The sequence below is a fragment of the Nyctereutes procyonoides genome, unplaced genomic scaffold, assembly GCF_905146905.1.
Source record: "Nyctereutes procyonoides isolate TBG_1078 unplaced genomic scaffold, NYPRO_anot_genome, whole genome shotgun sequence".
NCBI lineage: Eukaryota > Metazoa > Chordata > Mammalia > Carnivora > Canidae > Nyctereutes > Nyctereutes procyonoides.
The window spans coordinates 37,340,519-37,362,329 of NW_026575134.1; the positions used below are offsets into that span (position 1 = coordinate 37,340,519).

At 44.1% G+C, this 21,811-nt stretch overlaps 1 protein-coding gene across 2 annotated transcripts; it reads right to left on the bottom strand.

Moving 5' to 3' along the window:
- Positions 1-6,681: 6,681 nt before the first annotated feature.
- Positions 6,682-20,534, bottom strand: FAM111A (FAM111 trypsin like peptidase A). Of its 2 annotated transcripts, none has more exons than XM_055300988.1 (4): positions 20,465-20,534; positions 17,388-17,417; positions 13,979-14,096; positions 6,682-12,228 (listed from the first exon to the last, which is right to left on the bottom strand). In XM_055300988.1, exons 3-4 carry the CDS (start codon positions 14,057-14,059, stop codon positions 10,501-10,503), a joined length of 1,809 nt encoding a protein of 602 aa, XP_055156963.1. In that variant the 5' UTR covers positions 14,060-14,096; positions 17,388-17,417; positions 20,465-20,534; the 3' UTR covers positions 6,682-10,500. The 2 variants fall into 2 exon arrangements, with proteins under 2 accessions (XP_055156963.1, XP_055156964.1); XM_055300989.1 differs by lacking the exon at positions 20,465-20,534 and adding an exon at positions 18,390-18,500.
- Positions 20,535-21,811: the final 1,277 nt, after the last annotated feature.

Here is a 21,811-nt window from a genome sequence, read left to right on the forward strand (position 1 = left end):
ATTCATCCAGATTGTTGTGTATATAAAGAGTATGTTTCTTTCTTTCTTTCTTTCTTTTTTTAGATTTTATTTTATTTATTTATTCATGAGAGACACACAGAGAGAGGCAGAGACATAGGCAGAGGGAGAAGCAGGATCCTCGCCCGGAGCCCGATGTGGGACTCGATCCCTGGACTGGGATCACACCCTGAGCGGAAGGCAGACACTCAGCCACTGAGGCACCCAGGCATCCTGAGTTTGTTCCTTTTTATTGCTAAATAGCATCCCATAGTACCAATGTGCCATATTGTTCACCCACTGCAAGACATGGAGTTGTTTCTAGTTTGGGCTATTATGAATAAACTTCTATGAACATTCACATACCAGTATTTACAAGAACATATAGTTTCCATTTCTTTGCAATAAATGTTCAGGAGTACAATTACAAGGTGATTCGTTTAGTTTTTTTGGCATCTATGTATCCTTTTTAAGGACACAGTTGCTCATACCTTTTACATTAATTTTCTCTTCTTTTTCTTTTTCTCTTTATTACTGTCAAAGTTTGAGAGTTCTTTATACATCCAGCTAATAACCCGCTGGTGGATATGTGGTTTGTAAATATTTCCATCAATCTATAGCTTGTGTTTTCATCCTTTTTGTGAGGTCTTTCACAAAGCAAACATTTTTAATTTTGATGAAGGCCAACTTATCGAACTTTCCTTCTGTGGTTTCTCTTTTCCATATCAATTCTAGGAATTCTTTTATTAGCCCTACTATTTGAATATTTTCTCCTGGAGGTTTTTATAGTTTTACAATTTATGTTTAAAATCTATTATCCAGGAATGCCTGGGTGGCTCAGTGGTTGAGCGTCTACCTTCAGCTCAGAGTGTGTTCCTGGGGTCCCGGGATCAAGTCCTGCGTCGGGCTCCCCACAGGGAGCCTGCTTCTTCATTTGCCTACATCTCTGCCTCTCTGTGTGTGTCTCATAAATAAATAAAATCTCTTAAAAAATAAAATCTCTGATCCATTTTTAGTTAATTTTTGTATGAGAATGAGATTTAGGTAGAATTTCTTCTCTTTTTTTTTCCCTCTCCTTCCTTCCTTCCTCCCTCACTTTCTTCTTTCTTCCTTTTATTTATTTTTTGCCTATGGATGTTCGATTGTTTCAGCACCATTTGGTGAAAAGGCTACCTTCCCTTCTTTGAATTGCTTTTACATCTTTGTCAAAAACCAGTTGGGCATATGTATGTGGCTCTGTTTCTGGTTTCTCTGTTCTGTTCCACAGATCTGAGTTTTCATCAGTGCCACATAGTGTTGGTGAATAAACTGTATGATGTCTTGTTATCAGTTGAGTAGACTGGTTCCTCCCACTTCATTCTTCTCTTTCAAAATTGTTGTAGCTATTCCAGTTCTTTTGATTCCCATAAAAATATTGGGATAATCTTGTCTGAATGTGCAAAAAAATACATGCTGGGATTCCTTAAGGAATTGCCCCGAAGCTGTATGTCAGTTGGGGGAGAACTGACATACAGCTATTGCTATTGCTGAGTCTTCAAATCTGGGGATGCAATATGCTTCTCCAGTTAGGTCTTTGATTTGTTTTATTAGTGTTTTGTAGCTTTCAGCGTCTGTGTTTTGTTAAACTTATGCCCAAGTATTTTGGTTTTGGGGGAAGTGCATGTAAGTGGCGTTGTAGTTGTCATTTTATTGACCACATGTTTGTTGCTATGAAGAAATGCAATGGATTTTTGTATGCTTACCTGGTATCTTGTGACCTTACATAAGTCCAAGTGTAAGTCTAGGAATTCTTTTGCTGATTCCTTGGAATTTTCCACATTGTCTGAAAATGGGACTATTTTATTTCCTCCTACCTGATCTTTATGTTTTTTGTTTCCCTTTCTGACCATATTATAATTCTTAGAATTTCCAGGGCTATGTTGAATATAGTGGTGGGAATGGGCATTCTTGTGCCTTGATCCTGATCATAGAGAGATAACATTTAGTGTTTCACTGTCAAAAATGGTATCACCTGTAGTTGTTTCCTTCCTTTTTTTTTTTTTTTTGGAGAGGGAGGAGGGAGGGGCATCTGGGTGGCTCAGTGGCTGAGCATCTGCCTTTGGCTTAGGTCATGATCCTGGGGTCCCTGGATCGAGTCCTGCATCAGGCTCCTGGCAGGGAACCTGCATCTCCCTCTGCCTATGTCTCTGCTTTCTCACAGTGTTTCTCATGAATAAATAAATAAAATCTTAAAAGAGAGAGAGAGAGAGAGGGAGGGAGGGAGGAGGGGCAGAGGGAGAGAAAGAATCTTAAGCAGACTCCACATCCAGTGTGGAGCCTAACACCAGGCTTGATCTCACGACCATAAGATCACAAACTACACCAAAATCAAGAGTCCAATGCCTAACCAACTGAGCCACCGAGGCACCCCAGTACTTGTTTATTTCAAATATTCCTTATCAAGTTGAAGATGTTCTCTTCTATTCCTATTTTTCTGAGAGATTTTTGTCATGATTATTTATTGATTTTTATCAAATCTTTTTTCTGCATCGATTGATAACAATCATGTGATTTTTCTTCTTTAGACTGTTAATATGGTAGATTGCATTGACTGGTTTTCAAATTTATACCCTTGAAATAAACTCTACTTAGTCATGGGTGACAAATGGTTTTAGTATATTGCTGGATTCTGTTATTATTTTGAGGTTTTTGGTGTATAAAATTGTGAAAGATAGTTGGTTTGTGGTTCTCGCTCTTTCTCATTCTTTGTAAACTATCTTTGTATGGTTTTGGTATCAGGAAAATAGCAGCTTCATAAAATGAAACATTCTATCCTCTTCTACTTTCCAGAAAAGATTGTATGATATTGGTGTTATTTCTTCTTTAAAAATTTGGTAGAATTCTCTAGTTTATTAGTAAACTGTATTATGTTTTAAATTTCTGATTTCAATTGTTCATTGCTGATGTGTAAGACAGTCACTGACTTCCGTATGGTAACTGTGTGTCCTGGAACCCTCTTATCATTGCTTATTAGCTCCAGGAGGCTTTGTTGTCATTGATTCTTTGGGATTTTATACATAGTACAATCAGGTCATCTGTGAATAAAGATAATTTTATTTATTTCTTCCCAATTAGTATCACTTTTACATCATTTTCTTGTCAAATTGCATTAGGTAAGACTTCCGGTATGATACTGAAGAGGTGAAAGCAGACATCTTTCCTTGTTTCTGATCTTAGCAGGAAAGCATCAAATTTCTCGCCATGAAACACATTAGCTGTAGGCTTTTGTAGATGTTCTTTATTAACCTGAGGAAGTTCCCACTATTCCTAGTTTGCTGAGAGTTTTCACAAAAGGGCATTGGAATTTGTCAAATGCTTTTTAGGCATCTATTGATATGATAATATAATTTTTTTTGCCATACTGGTGTTATTACATCAATAAATTATATCAATTAATTCTTAAGGTTGAGCCTTACATGTCTTGTATAAGTCTCACTCCTCTGCTGATTGTCAATCTGTATATTTTCACTGTAATAAACCATAACCATGAACATAACAGTTTTCTGACTTCTATGGATCTTTTACAAAATTACTGAAGCAAGAGGTCTTTGGAACCTCCCGAACTTGTGCCTTGTAACAGCACTGCCTTTGTTTGTTTTTGTTTTACCATAGCCAGAGTCTGTAGAGCTTTTTCCTAATCTTAGCTTCATTTAAAGCCAGCAGCCTATTCTGTTGCCCTGTATGTGGGCTAAAATAGTAGACCCAGAAACTAAAGAGACAGCACACCTCCTTCTTCATAGTGAGGCACAGAAGATTCAATAATTTATCTCTTGCTTTGGATCGGATGTACTGGTTTAGTGGGCTGCTGACTCTTCATTGAGTTGACCTATCATGTGAAATGTGTGTCTATCATGACTTCTAATGTCATGGTTACTTCTTGCTCACCTGGCCTGATTAGCATACCACAGACAGCGTGGATTAACGTGATGGTCTGTAGGAAGTACAAATAGACCAGACATTTTCTATCTGTATTTTATCAAAAGAAGAGAGTGTTAATACAGTCTTGGGCAAAACGAAAAATACATATATATACTATCATTTATTCCATGTGAGTTGAACTTCTTATGATCCCCTTTTCTGATCATGATCAGATATGATCCCCTTTGCTGTCACAGTGGCAGCAAAGGACACATCAGTCCAGTCATTGCCCACATACCATGTACCTGGGGCAGTGCTAATTTGCTCTAGCAGAGATATCTCACTGTGATATCGGAAGTGGCACACAGGCTGCAGTTGGGTCTACCACTTGGTTTGACTTTGCGGAAGTCAACAGCTGTTCTTCAGGCTTACTAGCTTTCTGCAGGGGTCAACTGATAAATTAAATGCATATATGACAGAGACCATTTTTCCTATATTCTTTAGATCCTTAATGATTGTACTAAATTATATTTGTGCTCCCTCACTTAAGTCAATGAAAAGTGGGAGCAGAGTTCTCTGAAGACTTACAGCGCAGAGGAGATAAAAACTGGACCTCAGGATTTGAAAGGGGACATGGCACCAGTCAACATCCCTAGCTTTCAGCTGGGACTAAATTCTGAAAGTGGAGCAGACCAGAGGTAGACAGAGCCTCCTGTGGCTCAATCTCAAGTGAGTTTTGTCCCTGACTGACTTAAGATGATCTGATTGCACTCTATCAAAAAAGAGGGAACCCCTCTCCCTGGAGGGAAACAACAAAATCCAGATGTTGATGTAGGGGATAAAGCAATCACCACTTTTTCAAGTAAAATGCAAGAATGATGCCTAAGCCAGGCCACCCCTCTGAGCGCCTGAACATACAAACCATTTGTATTTTACTGCCAAGGCCTTTGGATCCTCCCTCTGTTAGTAAATGAGTCCCAGTCGAACTGCCCTACAAGGGAGACACCAGGTGGAAGGGACCTCCTGAGGTCTGAGGTCAGCTCCAGCCCAGCCAGACTTAGCAACAGGTCAACCGTGGCTTTTGCTTGGAAGGGCTGCGTTAGTGGCTGCATCCGGCAGGCGGCGACGTTGTACCAGGAAATGGCCCCTCTGGGCGCTGCAGCTGCCTTTCTGTCTTTAACCAAAACTGGGATTTTCCTTTACTCTTTGGAAATTCTTTATTGTTTTTGCTGGAATCGTCAGAGGGGGGCAGGGAAATGGTTTGGAGACAAGCTACATGTCCCACGTGAAGCAGTTCACAGGAGAATCCTCTGTGGGACTCAGGAGATGGGAAGAGCAGGGATACATCCCATCAACTCCCGAACACCAATACCTTGAATCCACCCAAAGCGGCCATCCACAGGATTACTTCAGTTTTCCTCCCCAACCTCAATTTTTTTTAAAGATTTATTTATTCATGAGAAACACACAGAGAGAGGCAGAGGGAGAAGCAGGCTTCCTGTGGGGAGCCCCATGTAGGACTGGATCCCAGGGCTCCAGGATCACGCCCTGAGCCAAAAGCGGACGCTGAACCCCTGAGCCACCCAGGTGCCTGCCCCTAACCTCAATCTTGCTTAACCCTCATTACTTGAATTAAACTGCCTTTCTTCCCATTCAAGGGCAATGCAAATCAAGGGCTCCATCCAGGAGCCCAAGAGATTTAGGGTGGTGGGGTAAGGTTACAGAGAGTGGGAAGGGAGGGCAGAGGAGGAGAGAACACAGAGTTGTCACTGTTCCCTCCTTTGTCCTCTCACTCCAGGGTCAGCACCTAAGCCCCAGAGTTGTCCTGTATATCTCTCAGTGTCTGGGAAGCATCAGGGCCCAGGGACCCTCTCCTGCCCTTACACAAGCTGCCTTAGCTCCACCCCTCAGTCCTTGGAAGCTTCCCATGCCCCTGGGCCCAGAACCTTTTTCCTCTTCTGGGACAAGGTAGTTTGGTGATTTGGGTGCCTGACTTCAGCAGGGCCATAAGTCTGAGTCCTCCCTCTTGTATTCACATAAGTGTATATGGCCTTTGGTCCCTCTGGGGGACAGGGTGATCTCAGCTTCATCTCTAATTATCTTTCTAGTGGTTCTCAGAAGCTGAGGTTTTGGTAGAGAGGACTCAGGGCATCAGGGGTGAGGATGGAGAGGAAGGTCACAACACGCTTTTATTTTGGTTTTGAGTAGTTGGTGGTAGTTTGTGGTTGACCATGTGACTTTTTGTGTTTTAGCTGTCCCAAAGGTAGTTGCAGTAAGCACCCTGGACAGAGTCCCAAGGTTTAGTGGAATCATGGGACTGGACAGACCTGGGGGCTTTTCAGATCTGCACATCTTCCTTTTCTTCTTCTTCTCCCCACCCCCAAGGCCTTCTTTCTAGTATGTGTTAAACCTTTCTCTCCTTTCCCTGGTAAGGAAAGGTATGGCCTCAGTCTTTGGATTTAGGGACCACCCTAAACCCAGGATGGTCTCACCTAGAGATCTTCAACTTAACTACATCTTGCAGATTCTATTTCCAAAACAGTCACATCCATGTTCACAGGTACTGGTGGTTGCTATATGGACATAGCTTTTTGGGAAACCAGTTCAAGCCACTACAATCTTTAACTTTTTCTGTTATGTTACCCAAATATCAATCTATTTCCTCCTATAAGGGAGACCTGCCTAATATTTCCCTGTGTTTCTAGTCTTCTCTCTTAATTTCAGAAGTTCCGAGACCACAAGTACTATAAAGATAATTCAGTAGCTTTATTCTTCTGACAGAATCCAGACTGATACTGTAAGTACAGACACATCCAAGGCAGCTCAAATTTCATGAATAAATCCCATTAATCCCCTAAAGAAAACCAGGCATTCCAACACTATTAGTAGGCCTACAATCCAAAAAACTGACAACACAAAACACTAGTGAGTATGTGAAGAGACAGGAACCCTCATTCACTGCTGCTGGGCAGGCACAATGACATGGCCACTCTGGAAGACAGTTTGGCAGATTCTTACAGAGTTAAAAACAATCTCACCATACAGTCTAGTAATCATACTGTGAGGTATTTACCCAATGGAGTCAAGAACTAGGTTCACACAAATATTTGTATGCAGATGCTTATAGCAGCTTTATTCACAATCACTTAGCACTGAATGAAGCAAGTAAGATATCTTCCAAAAGGTGAATGAATGCACAAACTGCAGTGTGTCCATACAGCAGAATGTTACTCAGTGGCAAAAAAAATGTGAGCTCTCAAGCCATCAAAAGAAGCAGAGCAACCTTAGTTAAATATTGCTAAGTGAAAGAAGTCAAACCGAAAAGGCTCCATACTGTATGATTCCACTCCATTGACATTCTGGGAAAAGGCAAAACTACAAAGATAGTAAAAGGATCCCTGGTCCCCAGGGACTCAGGACGGGGGGTGGGGAGGGATAAGCAGATGAAACCCAGGGGACTCTGAGGCTGGAGAAACAATTCTATACAATATTGTAATGGTGGAGACATGACATGCACTTGTTAATGCCTGCTGAACTCCCAGCATGGGCAGAGAACCTTGATACATGCAAATTTAAAAAGAAGTATTCATTTATTTACTTTTAGAGAGAAATTGTGAGCAAGGGTAGGGGCAGAGGAAGAAGGAGAGGATCCTCAAGCTGACTCTGCACTGAGTGTGGAGGCCAAAGCAGGGCTCGATCCCAGGACACTATGACCTGAGCCAAAATCAAGAGTCAGTCACTTAGCCAACTGAGCCACCTAGGTGCCCCAATGTATGCAAATTTTAAATATCACTTAGGTTTGAGAAGTGAAAGGAAAGAGGACAGACTATGACAAGAGAACCCTACTGCATTGTAAATGTACAAAACTCCTCACATGATGGTGACCCCAGTGACTCTGGGAGAGAGTCTGCAAGACTAAAGGCAAAAGAGACGACACCCATACATTGTATTGTAGTTGATAACGTTATTTCCCACCCCAGTGCAGGTGAACAACTCTGACGCCGCTTTGTATGAATACTGAATTAAGCAATTAAGTGGATGGGAGATGGTAGGAGCCATGTTTCTCACTGTTGGCCTAGGAGTTCACGGATAAGTTCAACGGCGGAGGCAAAAATGATCCATGTGGTACTGGACTGGAGTGGGAGACATCGGTAAGAATGTTCAATTTATTATCATATAGATAGTTACATACAGGAATGTTTGTAGACATATATACCTATATAGGTATCTATCTAGATATATCTGTAGTCCTCCCCTTTATCTGTTTCAAGACCGCTAGGGGATGCCTGAAACTATAGATGGTACCAAACCCTATATATGCTCTGTTTTTCCTATATGCACATACTTGTGATAAAGTTTAATTTGTAAATTAGGCACAGTGAGAGATTAACAATAAGAACAACTATAACAATGTACTGGAATAAAAATTATGTAAATGCCCCCCTCTCCCTCTCTCAAAATACCTTACTGTACCATATAGTCTTCTTTTTGTTATGATGATGTGAGATGGTAACATGCCTCCCTGATAGGATGAAGTGAGGCGGATGACATAGGCACTGTGACTCAGTGTTAGGCTGCCATTGACCTTCTGGCAATAAGTCAGAAGGAAGATCATCTGCTTCCGGACTGCATTTGACCACAGACAGGCAACTGAAGCCCCAGAAAGCAAAGCCAAGACTGTACTGGGGAGGATGACTGTACATGAGTTAATACACACACACACACACACACACACACACACACATATTTCTTTTCTCTGTCTGCTGAGTGAGCATAAAAGAAATAACACCCAAATGCAACAAGCATACCTAGTGCCCAGACTTGGTTTCTTATCTTTTTTTTTTTTAAGATTTTATTTATTTGAGAGAGAGAGAGAGCACAAGTGGGGAGAAGAGCAGAGGGAGAGGCAGAAGCAGACTTCTCCCCGAGGAAGGAGCCTGAGGAGGTGCTCAGTCCTGGGACCCTGGGATCATGACTTGAGCTGAAGGCAGACGCCCAACCGAATGAGACACCCAGGTGCCCCCAGATCTTGGTTTCTAACACTTTTCTCCATTAAAAGTAACCAGGGTTCCTTGGAGAAATGGCTGATTCTAGGGCTGGGGCGGGAAATATATAGGAGGAGCCTGGAGCATCCTGTAGGACTGCAACTAAAAAGTGCTCAAAAAACTAGGAGACAAACAACACTCCAATAGGAATATGTCAAAGGGGGCACAAGAACCCACCCAAGGGCTCCCAATGACCAAAGCTGGAACAATTTGGCCAACACAATAAGGTAGTATTGGATTACAACTCAGGTAGATCTATGAGTCCATATGGTACAAATAAGTGGGTGAGAAGAGGCAAATCTCCCATGCAGAAGGACTCCATATAGAATGTGTAGATACCACAGGAGTTTCCGACATAAGGAAGGGGAACACAACTCCCCACTCCTTAGGTGTGGGTTGTGCATAAAACTTCCTTCCAATGAGTACATAATAGAAAGGATGGAGAAAGAGCAACTTTACTGCAGAGATCAACACCACTTTGGCCAGCATTTCAAAGCCAACGCCAAGTCATGAATCGTGTGGATAATATGTGCCGTTGAAATGATATGGTGAGAAGGCACTTTGCCCCCTGGCTTTACTCTCCAAACCCCACAACCCCATCTAGTTATCAGACAAATTCCTACAGAAGGACCTGACCAGGTCTCTTCCTAACTGTCAAAGTCATCTAGTCAAAGTCTGAGAAACTTCAACAGGCAAGAGGAGCCTCAGGAGGCATAACAAGTAAATGTAATGTGCTGTGCTGCACGCAATCCTAGGACAAAAAAGGTAAAAAATAAGGACATAAGATCATAATCCTATGATCTTTAAGATATTCTCTTTGCCCTAATAGCCTATAAATACAGGAAGAGCAATGTTACCCTCTGAATTTTAGAACACATATGTCCTGAGTTTTAGGAATATGAGGATTTTGGAAATGCTAAAGATTTTGCGTAAGATTTATTTTTAAAAAATTTTATCTATTTATTCATGAGAGACACACATAGAGAGGCAAAGACACAGGCAGAGGGAGAAGCAGGCTCCCTCCTTGCAGGGACTCGATCCTGGGATCACGCCCTGGGCCAAAGGCAGATGCTCAACTGCTGAGGCACCCAGGCATCCCTGTAAGATTATTTCTAACCAAGCATTTAGTTCCTCAGTTAAGACTAACAGCAGCCCTGAGTGGTGCTACTGATTGACCCACATGTTTCCTAAGCACTTACTTTCCACCTTCCAGACACTGAGATGAACAAATGTTACATCTTGCCTTCAAGCAACTGAACTTAGGGGAAGCCACAGAAGATGGGGGGAAAAAACCCACACACAACGGTGACACTAGTGCTAGTGTCGTAATCCCATCGCTCTTCCCATTGCTCAACTTTAAAATAGGGGTAACAGTTCACTTGTTAGGATTATAGTTTTCATGTGTTTTGAGCAATGGTGCATAGTAAGTGCTCCACAACAGTAATTTTTTAAATGAAATTAACCATTTTACAATTTAGGAAATGATCCCCACTGCCTATGGAATAACAACGCTGTGGGTAATCCCCTTCAAGTGTGTAAACACACTGAATTCTCACTATCCTCAATCCTCAACACTCATCATTTCCACATCTTCCTGACTTATACATTCTTCTATAAACCACTGTCTGTGTTTTTGCTTCATATCAAAAAGGATGTGGTCCATAGTACAGCCAAACTCAACAATGTGAGATAACCCAGTCTGGCAATTAGAAGTAAAGCCAGCGGTGTGCATGGCCACCAGTGAACCTTTTGCATCGAACACCGGGGAGCCAGAAGCCCCAAAGTAAAAAGAGGTGTCATAGGTAATCACCTCCGGATTTTGAGCTATGTCCTGGAAGCTTCTTTGGGTGTACATATGGATATATTGCATACCATAATCGCGGCCTTCTCCCTCTCCAGCCTGAAGACGGTCCTGAAATTTCCCTACTCGCTGATCCAGAGGGATCACAGTACAAGCGTCACTAGACTTTGCCTCTCCATACGGATGGCCGATGATATATATCAGGCCACTATGCGGTGCAGGTGCAACCCTATGATAGAGTCCCAAAGGCACTTGTTGTTCATTTGCCTTCAGTTTCAGAACGGCATAATCAAGAGTTGCATCAGATACCTCAAACAAGGGCTCAATGAAGAAGCAGTTCTCTTCTTTCTCGGGGGGCTCTTCATAACTAAATGTCACCCTTACGCACTGACTAATTATGTCTGCCCACCTACTGGGGTCAATTCCTTCGCCCACGATGTCATTTATCACGTGCCGACAAGTTAAAATGAACAACTTACTAAAAACAAAGCAGGTAGCAGAACCCCTATTTCCATTGTTGTTCCATGTCAGGTACCCCACGGAATCACTCAGATGGGAAAGAAGCTTGTGCATTTTAACCGGGGTAGAGTTTTTTGTCAGTTTCCCAAACTTTACCTTATGCAGTTTAAATAAGGACACTTTGCTCTTTTTATGTTCCAACTCTTTCTTGAAGTTTTCTCTGACTCTTTCACTTTCTTTCTTCAGACTGGGGTATTGAGCCACAATTTCTTCTCTCACCACGCAAATGTTTCTTTCCTCGGACTCCAAATTCTGAGCGGCTCCTGCTTCGGAGCCTGTTCTTTTCTCAACTTCCACCTCAAAGAGCTCGCCCTCTAGGTTGTCAACGGTCTGTGTGCTTTCTAGAATGGAGTCCAGGTTCTTGATTAGTTTCCAGTCTTCTTTCTCCAGAAAGGAGAGAAACCTGCCATCCTTGCACACAGCGTCCTTGATGGTTTCTCCTTTGAAAGCGTAGACGCAGAGTTTGCACCCTTCTTTGTGAAGTTGCCTGCACTTAATGAGCCTCTTCTTGCTCTTCCCAATCGCGTGAATATAAAATTTGACACAATCAGGGGATACCTTGCCATGCCGGCCAGATACCAGACTCCCTTCTCTCTGCCTACTTTTACTCTGGGAAAATGTGATTAGCACACGACAGCTTTCAGGAAAGCAACTGAGGGGCATTCCAAGATTTATGTATCCTTCAATGCCTTCCGTGCCAAGCACTAGCATTTCTTTGCCTTGCTGAGTTTTTATCTCCTTTTTGACAGCCTCTAGGGTGTTGAGTGCTCCATATAAGCTATCCCCTCCAGTATGCGTGAGCACGTGTTTCCTGTGGCTTACATCCAAGGTGATGTAAATTGTCTTATTTGGGGGCACAGTCTGGTCTTTGAGTCCTTGAGCCTGGGTGTTAGTTATATCTTTTGGATCTCTTTTAGAGCCCATCTTCATTTGAGGAGTATTGGAATTATTCTCTTGGTTTTTATTGACCTAAAAATAAATGTGAAATGTTTTAAAATTATGAATACAACCTTACACAAGGAGGATTCATCAAATAGCAGAAATCCCCCCCCCCCAATTAAGAGCATTTGATTTCTACACCTAAGTGAAGCATCTTCCCCAAATCATGGTCATCATGGCACAGGTGTCAACAATATGAGTTCATATGGTGGCAATGTCACTTGCTGGTAAGGGAAATAAGGCAGGATTGTTGCAAAGATTGGGTGTAATGTCATGTGTAACAATACCTAGCATGATGACCAGTACATTAACAGATTAATTTTTATTTTCCTTCTTTTTTTTTTTTTTTTTTTTTAAATTTTTTTTTTTATTTTATTTATTTATTTATGATAGTCACAGAGAGAGAGGGGCAGAGACACAGGCAGAGGGAGAAGCAGGCTCCATGCACCGGGAGCCCGACGTGGGATTCGATCCCGGGTCTCCAGGATCGCACCCTGGGCCAAAGGCAGGCGCCAAACCGCTGCGCCACCCAGGGATCCCTATTTTCCTTCTTTATGATGGTACTAACACTCTGGATAAAAAAAAAAGGAACCGAAGATAATATAAGTTTACTCTGGGCATAACATAACAAACCCTCAAAGAGCATCTCTTCAGCCCAGTGTTGTCAAAAACATCCCTGTCACAGGTCCTGTTGGAACACTGTAATAGATTTCCAATTATTCAAAAGATTCATGGGCAGATACATTTTCAAAAAGGGAATTGGTTAGTACAAGTTTATTATCTGGCTTGTTACGATGTAGGACAAAGAAAGTATAACAAGGCTTGTCTTGGCTTTCCTAGATACCTGGATATCCAAGTTACAACCAGATGAAAGAAATCAAATGAAAGCTTTTATGGTGCATCCTCAAATTCTCAAAATTCTCACACTTCTTGATAAATCCAACGAGCATTTCAGATTCAGGAAAGACTATGACAGTTTGCTATGATAACAGAGCCCCATTATTACAAAGAGCCCTGACTTAATGTCAGTAAATATAAGTGCAAGGCTTCCCACCACTTCCATCTCCAGCAAGAAGTCATTTCTCTCTCCTCATAAATGAATTGAGGAAAATAAAACTCTCCCTCCTTGCCTACAAAGTTTATGGTAAAGATTATTATTTTATTTTTTAAAGATTTTATTTATTTATTCATGAGAGACACAGGGAGAGAGAGAGAGAGAGAGAGAGAGAGAGAGAGAGAGAGAGAGAGAGAGGCAGAGACATAGGTAGAGGGAGAAGCAGGCTTCATGCAGGGAGCCTGATGTGGGACTCGATCCCAGATCTCAGGATCACATCCTGGGCTGAAGGTGGCGCTAAACTGCTGAGCCACCTGGGCTGCCCAAGATTATTATTTTAAAATGTGTTTTAGAAACTAGAAAGCACAATAGAAATGTAGGTTACTATTGTGATCAAATAGATTATCCATATTTGGAGCAGTATATATTTTCATGCTATGAAATAGTATGAATTTTTTCATTCTGTAGTTGACTGTAATAATTATAGTAAATTTTGGTTGTTGTTGTTGTTCAAGAAGTATTATGATCCATTTCTACCTGAAGGCTGTTTTGATACGGCCAAGTTTGTATTAAAACTAAAAGAATAAAGCAGATGAGAAAGATTTTAACGTAATATCCTCAACCTACAAGGAAGTAGTTTCTCAGCAGGAAGCACTAGGACACCCAGTGTCAAGGAAAGCTATGTGTCATATCGGTACATTCCATCAACAGTATTTACAAACATACCTGAGGAAAATAGTGCTCAATCTTCATATTACTCTTCTCATCAAATGCGATCCTCTGTGATCTGCGCTTCTTAGGGCTCATGATGACTTGAAGATGAGTAGACAGTTCAGCTGAAACACTAATTTCAGAAAGGTTCAGGTTAGAGTAGTATTTTCATAGCTATGTTAATTGTACAGAGGATAACATTGACAGGGACCCCACATCCCACCCATCCCCTTCGGCTCCAGTGTCTCTTCAGAGATGTTAACTCGGCAAGTAGGCAGTTCATCCAACAACAACAATCACCTTGACGATAAAAGCTCCCTTTCCTAGAACACTGTGTGTCAGGTACTATACTAAATAACTTTACAGAAATCATTTCCAGATGCCGATTCTCCCAGATACCATGCAAAGCTGATATATTTGCTTTTTGCAGGTGAAGAAAATACTAACTCAGAGAAGGCAGGTGACCCTCAAGGCCAGAGCCATGTGGCAGAGATGGAATTCAAATGCAGGTATAGAGATACCTGGGGGCTCAGTGGTTGAGTGTCTGCCTTTGGCTCAGGTTGTGGTCCCGTGATCCCAGGGTCCTGGAATCGAGTCCCACACTGGGCTCCCCGCAGGGGCCTGCTTTTTCCTCTGCCTGTGTCTCTGCCCCCCCCTCTCTCTCTGTGTCTCAAATAAATAAATAAATAAATAAATAAATAAATAAATAAATATCTTAAAAAAAAAAGGTAGGTATAAATGTCCCACAGGTGGGTTTGTAGTTTGAGAATTCAAGTGTGTTCTACTTACACTAGATGTTAAAATCTGGCCCTCATTTCAGGTGGCGACACCACAGGGGTGGTAAGGTTACAAGGAAAGGGATGGGGAAAGAACCATAAAGACAAAATAATCTTGGAAGGAGGGTGTGCCTGGGAAGATAGTCAGGAAGTTTAGTTGCTGCTTGGTTTTTGTTGTTGTTGTTGTTTAAAGGGGTATTTTTCTTTTGCCTTTCCTCTGATGTCTCCTCGGAAAAGAATGAACTATGTAAAGTAAAACAGCAAAATCTTCATTCATCATAAGTAGAACAAAAGCCATAGAGGACAGCAGGTTTCTATTTTCAGTATCCCAACATGTACCACGACGCCTGGCATGTGGTGAGCTCTCAATAAAGACACATTTGTAAAGATCCCATGAACAAATGGAGTATGCACATGATTTACATGTGCATTATCCTAAGTGCATTTTTATATAAATTATGTCATTGAATTCCTCCAACTCTGTGTGGAACTCATAATATGCCTATTTTACTAATTAAAAACTTGAGCATCCAGAGAGATTAAACTATTTACTCAAGATCACAAAGCTCCACAGAGTACACTTTTGATTATGAACATTTTCAAATAGGAACAAAATTTTAAAAAAGAGAACAGTATAATAAATCTCCAAATGCCTATCACATAGAATTGATGATTATTCGGTATCCCTGGGTGGCGCAGCGGTTTAGCGCCTGCCTTTGGCCCAGAGCGCGATCGTGGAGACCCGGGATCGAATCCCACGTCGGGCTCCCGGTGCATGGAGCCTGCTTCTCCCTCTGCCTGTGTCTCTGCCTCTCTCTCTCTCTGTGTGTGTGATTATCATAAATAAATAAAAAATAAAAATTAAAAAAATAAAAGAATTGATGATTATTCATTTTCTGATAAATTTGCACCATCTCTTGATTTTCCTAGATTATATTACACTTAGAGGCATCATGACATTTTATCCCTAATTATCTCTTTCCAGCTTTACACATTAAGAACTTTCTCTTGTGTAATCACAATACTAATGTATTCAGACAAAGATCCAATTGAGGTGCACAAGTTGTCTTTAATTATTATGTCTCTTAACTTTCTTTTATTCTAGAAAAAGCCCTGATTCATTGAAGAGAACAGAGGTGCCTGCAGAATGTTCACCTCCTGGGCTGCTGCTTTGTGTTGCTGTTTAACTTGCGCTCTGGCCCATCTGTTTCTTGCCAGTACAAGTTCTCTAAACACTTGACTATTCTCCTAACCATTTCATTGTGGAGCAGGAGCTGTGGCTTCATTTTTTTAAAGCTTTACTTAATTATTCATGAGAGACACAGGGAGAGAGGCAGAGATATAGGCAGAGGGAGAAGCAGGCTCCCTGAGGGGAGCCTCATGCAGGACTCGATCCCAGGACCACGACCAGAGCCAAGGGCAGATGTTCAACCACTGAGCCACCCAGGTGCCCCTGTGGCTTCATTCTTTACTGGTAATAGCTACCCAGGAAAATCTAGGGCCTTTAAGCCTAACTCTCCTGTTTGTAAAATGAGGTAAAGAATCTGAAGGTACTGCCTCCATGTGAGTTTTTATAAGACCACTTGGGTTCAAACCATTGACGAGTTGCTTGAACTTGGGCATGTTAATTGGCTGCTGTCTATCTCATTGTCCACACCTCTAAGATGGGAGGAGATGGAACCTGCCATCCTTGTTGTGAAGATTAAAAAATACAATGCATGAAAAGCCTTTAGAGAAAATGCTCTGCATCACTTGCCATCAGGGAAATACAAATCAAAACCACAATGAGATACCACCTCACACCAGTGAGAATGGGGAAAATGAACAAGGCAGGAAACAACAAATGTTGGAGAGGATGTGGAGAAAAGGGAACCCTCTTACACTGTTGGTGGGAATGTGAACTGGTGCAGCCACTCTGGAAAACTGTGTGGAGGTTCCTCAAAGAGTTAAAAATAGATCTGCCCTACCACCCAGCAATTGCACTGCTGGGGATTTACCCCAAAGATACAGATGCAATGAAACGCCGGGACACCTGCACCCCGATGTTTCTAGCAGCAATGTCCACAATAGCCAAACTGTGGAAGGAGCCTCGGTGTCCATCAAAAGATGAATGGATAAAGAAGATGTGGTCTATGTATACAATGGGATATTCCTCAGCCATTAGAAATGACAAATACCCACCATTTGCTTCAACGTGGATGGAACTGGAGGGTATTATGCTGAGTGAAGTAAGTCAATCGGAGAAGGACAAACAGTGTATGTTCTCATTCATTTGGGGAATATAAATAATAGTGAAAGGGAACAGAAGGGAAGGGAGAAGAAATGGGTAGGAAATATCAGAAAGGGAGACAGAACATAAAGACTCCTAACTCTGGGAAATGAACAAGGGGTGGTGGAAGGGGAGGAGGGCGGGGGGTGGGGGTGAATGGGTGACGGGCACTGAGGGGGGCACTTGACGGGATGAGCACTGGGTGTTATTCTCTATGTTGGCAAATTGAACACCAATGAAAAATAAATTTATTATTTAAAAAAATGAAATGGAAAAAAAGAAAAGAAAAGCCTTTAGAACACTGCTTGGCACATCACAGGTTGATTCACATACCAGTAAATATTACTACTATTATTAGTATGAATAACAATATACTTACCACAGGGATACTTTTCAAACAGTGGAGGACCTAGGGAAATAAAAATCGATACATATCATTGGGCTGTGTTATAAGATCCTTGAGGGCAAGAACTAACTGCCCAACAACTAAGAGATTCTGGGGTTTTAGTGTGTCCCTGGATGACGACCCAATCTTAGGGACTTTGAGAGAGGACCCAAGCGACTCAGGGTCAGAAAAGGGAAACGAAGGGGATGGAAAGAAATGTGGATCTTGCACTACACTGGGATAAACTTGAGCATTCACAGTGGCAAGGGGCAAGAGATTAAGAAAACATCCCACCATTACACACACACACACACACACACACACACACACACATAACATCATTTCTAGTATCCAGTGTGAGTCACGTTAAGGCAGATATGAAGTGTCCTCAACTAGCCATCTGGTTCCAGCCTCCTCTTAGGGTTGGAGAAGGTTCTGCTAAACCACTTGCCCCCCCCGCCCCCCCCACCCATCTTCAGTGAGCAGGTAAGTACATACCTGTCCTCCATCCATTTCCTGCCTACCTGGGGCTCTCCATAGAATTCCTCCCACACTCACCTCTCTCTCTCCACCCTTCCTCATCCTCTCTGCTCTCCCCTCCTCACCCTCCCCTTCTCTCTCCTCCTTCTGGCTCTCTCTCCTCTTCCCCCCTTCTCCCCACCCTCCCCTTCTCTCTCCTCCTTCTGGCCTTTCACCTTCCCCCATCCCCTTCTCTCTCCTCCTTCTGGCCTTTCCCCTTCCCCCAACCCCTTCTCTCTCCTCCTTCTGGCTCTCCCTCTCTCCTCCTTCTGGCTCTTCCCCTCCCCCCATCTCCCCACCCTCCCTTTCTCTCTCCTCCTTCCAGCTCTCCTTCTGCCCCTTCCTCTCCCCCTTCTCCCTCTTCTCTCCCTCCACTGGGGAGCACGTGGGAGGGACAGAGCCAGATCCCCGGCTGACCCCAGGCCTCCTGCTAGGGCCCCACGCGCCCCCGCCCAGCCCCGCAGGCCCCGCGCTCACCCGCTGCTCCAGGGCCCGCAGCACCTCCGCAGCCCAGCACCCGGGACTTGAATCCAGCGCCCAGCGCGGGTCCGCGCCTTTGGGAAGCCGCCGAGGCAGCTGCGCTCTCCCGGGAGGCTGGTCCCGAGGGGGGAGGCCCCGCTGAGGTTCGGGAAGATCTCCACGCCAGCCGTCGGGCGGCTTCCACTTTCACAACCCTTGCGGCTTCCAGCAGCCCCGCCCCTGCTTTTTGGGCGCCCGCGGAGCAGGCCTGGGGGGCCTCGGTCCTCCCCCAAGACTCCGTGCCCCCCCACCCCGCCCCTGGCCCTCTAAGAGGCAGACGCCTGCCTCCCCGTGATCTTTTCTCCTACCAAGTACAGCCACAGCTGACAAGGGGAGAGACCAACTGTTCCATTGCTAACGAGGCAGGATTTACCAAGCTTAGATGTTTTCAAGTTTTGGTCAGGTAATCAGAAGGATGCCTTAAAAGGTTTCTTTACTCCCAGGGACAAAATAAACTCAGCACTCGGGGAAACTCAACAACAGAAAACGCTGGAGCTGAACTTCATGCCAGATTCACTTTTCCCACCTTTGAGTTCAGTGAGCACGGAGAGAAAGTTCAAGGGACTCAGAGGAACGCTGATTTGGAGTTGTGGCAGCAGAAACTGACTACTGGAGCCAGTTGCTGGGCCTCCAAGGATGTTGCTGGGGCCTCCAAGGATGTCAAATGCTGGCTCCCAGAAATCCCAACAGCACCATCTGTTGAGGGGCACCTGGGTGGCTCAGTGGTTGAGCGTCTGCCTTCAGCTCAGGGCCTTATCCTGGGTTCCCAGCATAGAGTCCCTCAGCGGGGTCTCCACGGGGAGCCTGCTTCTCCCTCTGCCTATGTCTCTGCCTCTGTGTGTGTGTGTGTGTGTGTGTGTCCTGAATAAATAAATAAATAAATAAATAAATAAATAAATAAATAACATCTTTAAAAAAAGAACCATCTGTTGATAAGACAAAGCTAAGCTTACTGCTTCTTGAGGTTCTAGGGGAGCAGAATTCTGGTAGTGTCTCAAAAGGGGAGAGCAAGTTTGGGCCATTTATTGAGATTCTGAATTCTGGTTTAAGTTAGGTCTTTAATGTGGGGGATTGTTTAGGATAGGGTAAACACTGGGTGACAGTTTAGGATTGGTGGACGACAGGCAAGGATTTTTCAAGAAGGTTTGGGATGTAAGCTGTGCTCTGCTGTTTTCTTTTTTTAATTTTTATTTATTTATGATACTCACACACAGAGAGAGAGAGAGAGAGAGAGAGAGAGAGAGGCAGAGACACAGGCAGAGGGAGAAGCAGGCTCCATGCACTGGGAGCCCGATGTGGGATTCGATCCCGGGTCTCCAGGATCGCGCCCTGGGCCAAAGGCAGGCGCCAAACCGCTGCGCCACCCAGGGATCCCTGCTCTGATGTTTTCAATGAAAGAGCGTTTGCGTCTTTGAGGAAGTTATTGGAATAAGCAACAAAGATATTTGCAATCTTCATGTCCCTGGGCAAAAGTTTGCTGGGATAGTGAATTTATGTGGATGAAAACAGTATGATAAGTCCCATTAATGTAGTTAGCAAGCTATGTGAATGTAGATGGCTTCCGCGCTCTTAATGATGAACATGCTTGAGAACATAATCATCATTTTTTTCATTTGTCTCTTAGAATAATGAGTATTTTATCCTGGAAAGAGGCTCACTCATGAAAGCACACTTGACATGATTTGTCACACACAGCATTCAGACACAGGGGGATGTTCTTACGAAACATTTTCACGAAGTTAATTAACATTGGGTCTTATAAAGCACATCAGTTTTAAAAATTAGAACCCGCTCTCCCCTTGGGCACTGCAAAAGAAGTGCACATTGCATCATCTTATTCTGTTCTTTTTTTTTTTTTTAATCTTATTCTAAGTTGCCAGGGCCAGACCTCCATCCTTTAAGGAAACAGCAGTATGGGGTTTTTTTTTTTTCCTGCCCCCACCCCCCCAGCCTGAGTTTTTTCGGCATCATGTCCCTGCCAATGAATTTTCTCTAAACTCTAAATCAGCTGCAGATCCAAAGGGGTAACTCACCGAAGAAGAGCTCGTCCCAAACCTAGCAGGACTCGCAGGACTCGCGACTTTGCGGGGGGTGAGGGGGGGGTCTTTGCCAGCCGCCACAGGAATTCCGCCTTCCGCGCAAGTGTCAGTGCCTCTGGCCAATGGGCGTGGAGATCCCGAGTCGCTTTGCTCTCATTGGTCGGCTGCTCTGCTACTGCGGAAGCCGATTGGCCGCGCTCCCGCCGCCGAGCGGAGCGCGGGAAAGGGTGAATGTGGACCTTGGCGCGCGGGGTGTGCACGATCTCCGGCCGCGATCCGGCCGCGGGAGCCCGCGCTCCCTCCCTGCCTAGTGGTTCAGAGTCGCGGCGACCGGGAGCAGGACCGGACTCACCAAGCCGCTCGCGGCCATCACTGCCTGAATCCGCGAGGCCGAGCCAGCGGGGGGCGGAGCGGGAGGCGGGCCTCGGACGCGAGCCAAGGAGGCCGCCCCCGTACTTGCGCAGGAACCCCGGGGTGGAAGTCGGGTGCTAAGACGCGCCTCCCGGATGCCCTGGGTCCCCTCCTGGAGGGCGTGTGTAAGGAGGAGGCGGAGGCTCCAGCTGGGCGTCTGCAGCGTGTCACCTGCTCCGTCGCTCGGGAGACGCCGCGGGCGGGTGCGGAGAAGGGGACTTGGGCGACTCTGGCGTTCCCAGCAGCAGGGGCGGGTCCTACGACTATGACAATCAGGAAGAAGCCGAGAATGGGAGTGGAGTGAATGCCCTTGTCAAGAATCGATCTTCCAACCGTCTATCCATAGAGGCAGACGTTCACGATCCTGATGAAGAAAACCCTACGGACCCCAGGAAGAGAATCTCAGAGCTGACAACTCCAGTAGGATGGGGCTTGCAGACCACCTGCTGGTTAAGGATCTGCGTCAAGGGCAGATGTGCACGTATTCGATACTGTCCTGGAAAAGGAGCCACGGTTACAACCGTGACAAATTTGCCGCAATTGACAGAGGAATATTATCTAATGTGTGTAGAGTGATAGGGTTCCAAAGTGTGTTAGTAACTACAATACATGTGATAATTGGGGGGAACTGGGCATAATGTGCACACGATACACCCAAAGTAGCTACAACTCCTGCTTTCTCTTCTGTGGGTTCTCTGGGGTGTGGAGAGAATAAACTTTAAAAAGGCAAAAAACAGGGATCCCTGGGTGGCGCAGCGGTTTGGCGCCTGCCTTTGGCCCGGGGCGCGATCCTGGAGACCCGGGATCGAGTCCCATGTCGGGCTCCTTGCATGGAGCCTGCTTCTCCCTCTGCCTGTGTCTCTGCCTCTCTCTCTCTCTCTGTGTAACTATCATGAATAAATAAATAAAATATTTAAAAAAATAAAAAAT

Coding starts and splice junctions, on each gene's coding strand:
- FAM111A (XM_055300988.1), bottom strand. CDS start 14,059: ATGAGCCCTAAGAAGCGCAGATCACAGAGGATCGCATTTGATGAGAAG. Junction 12,229..13,978: donor TTGAGCACTATTTTCCTCAG/GTATGTTTGTAA, acceptor ATTTATTTTTAG/GTCAATAAAAACCAAGAGAA.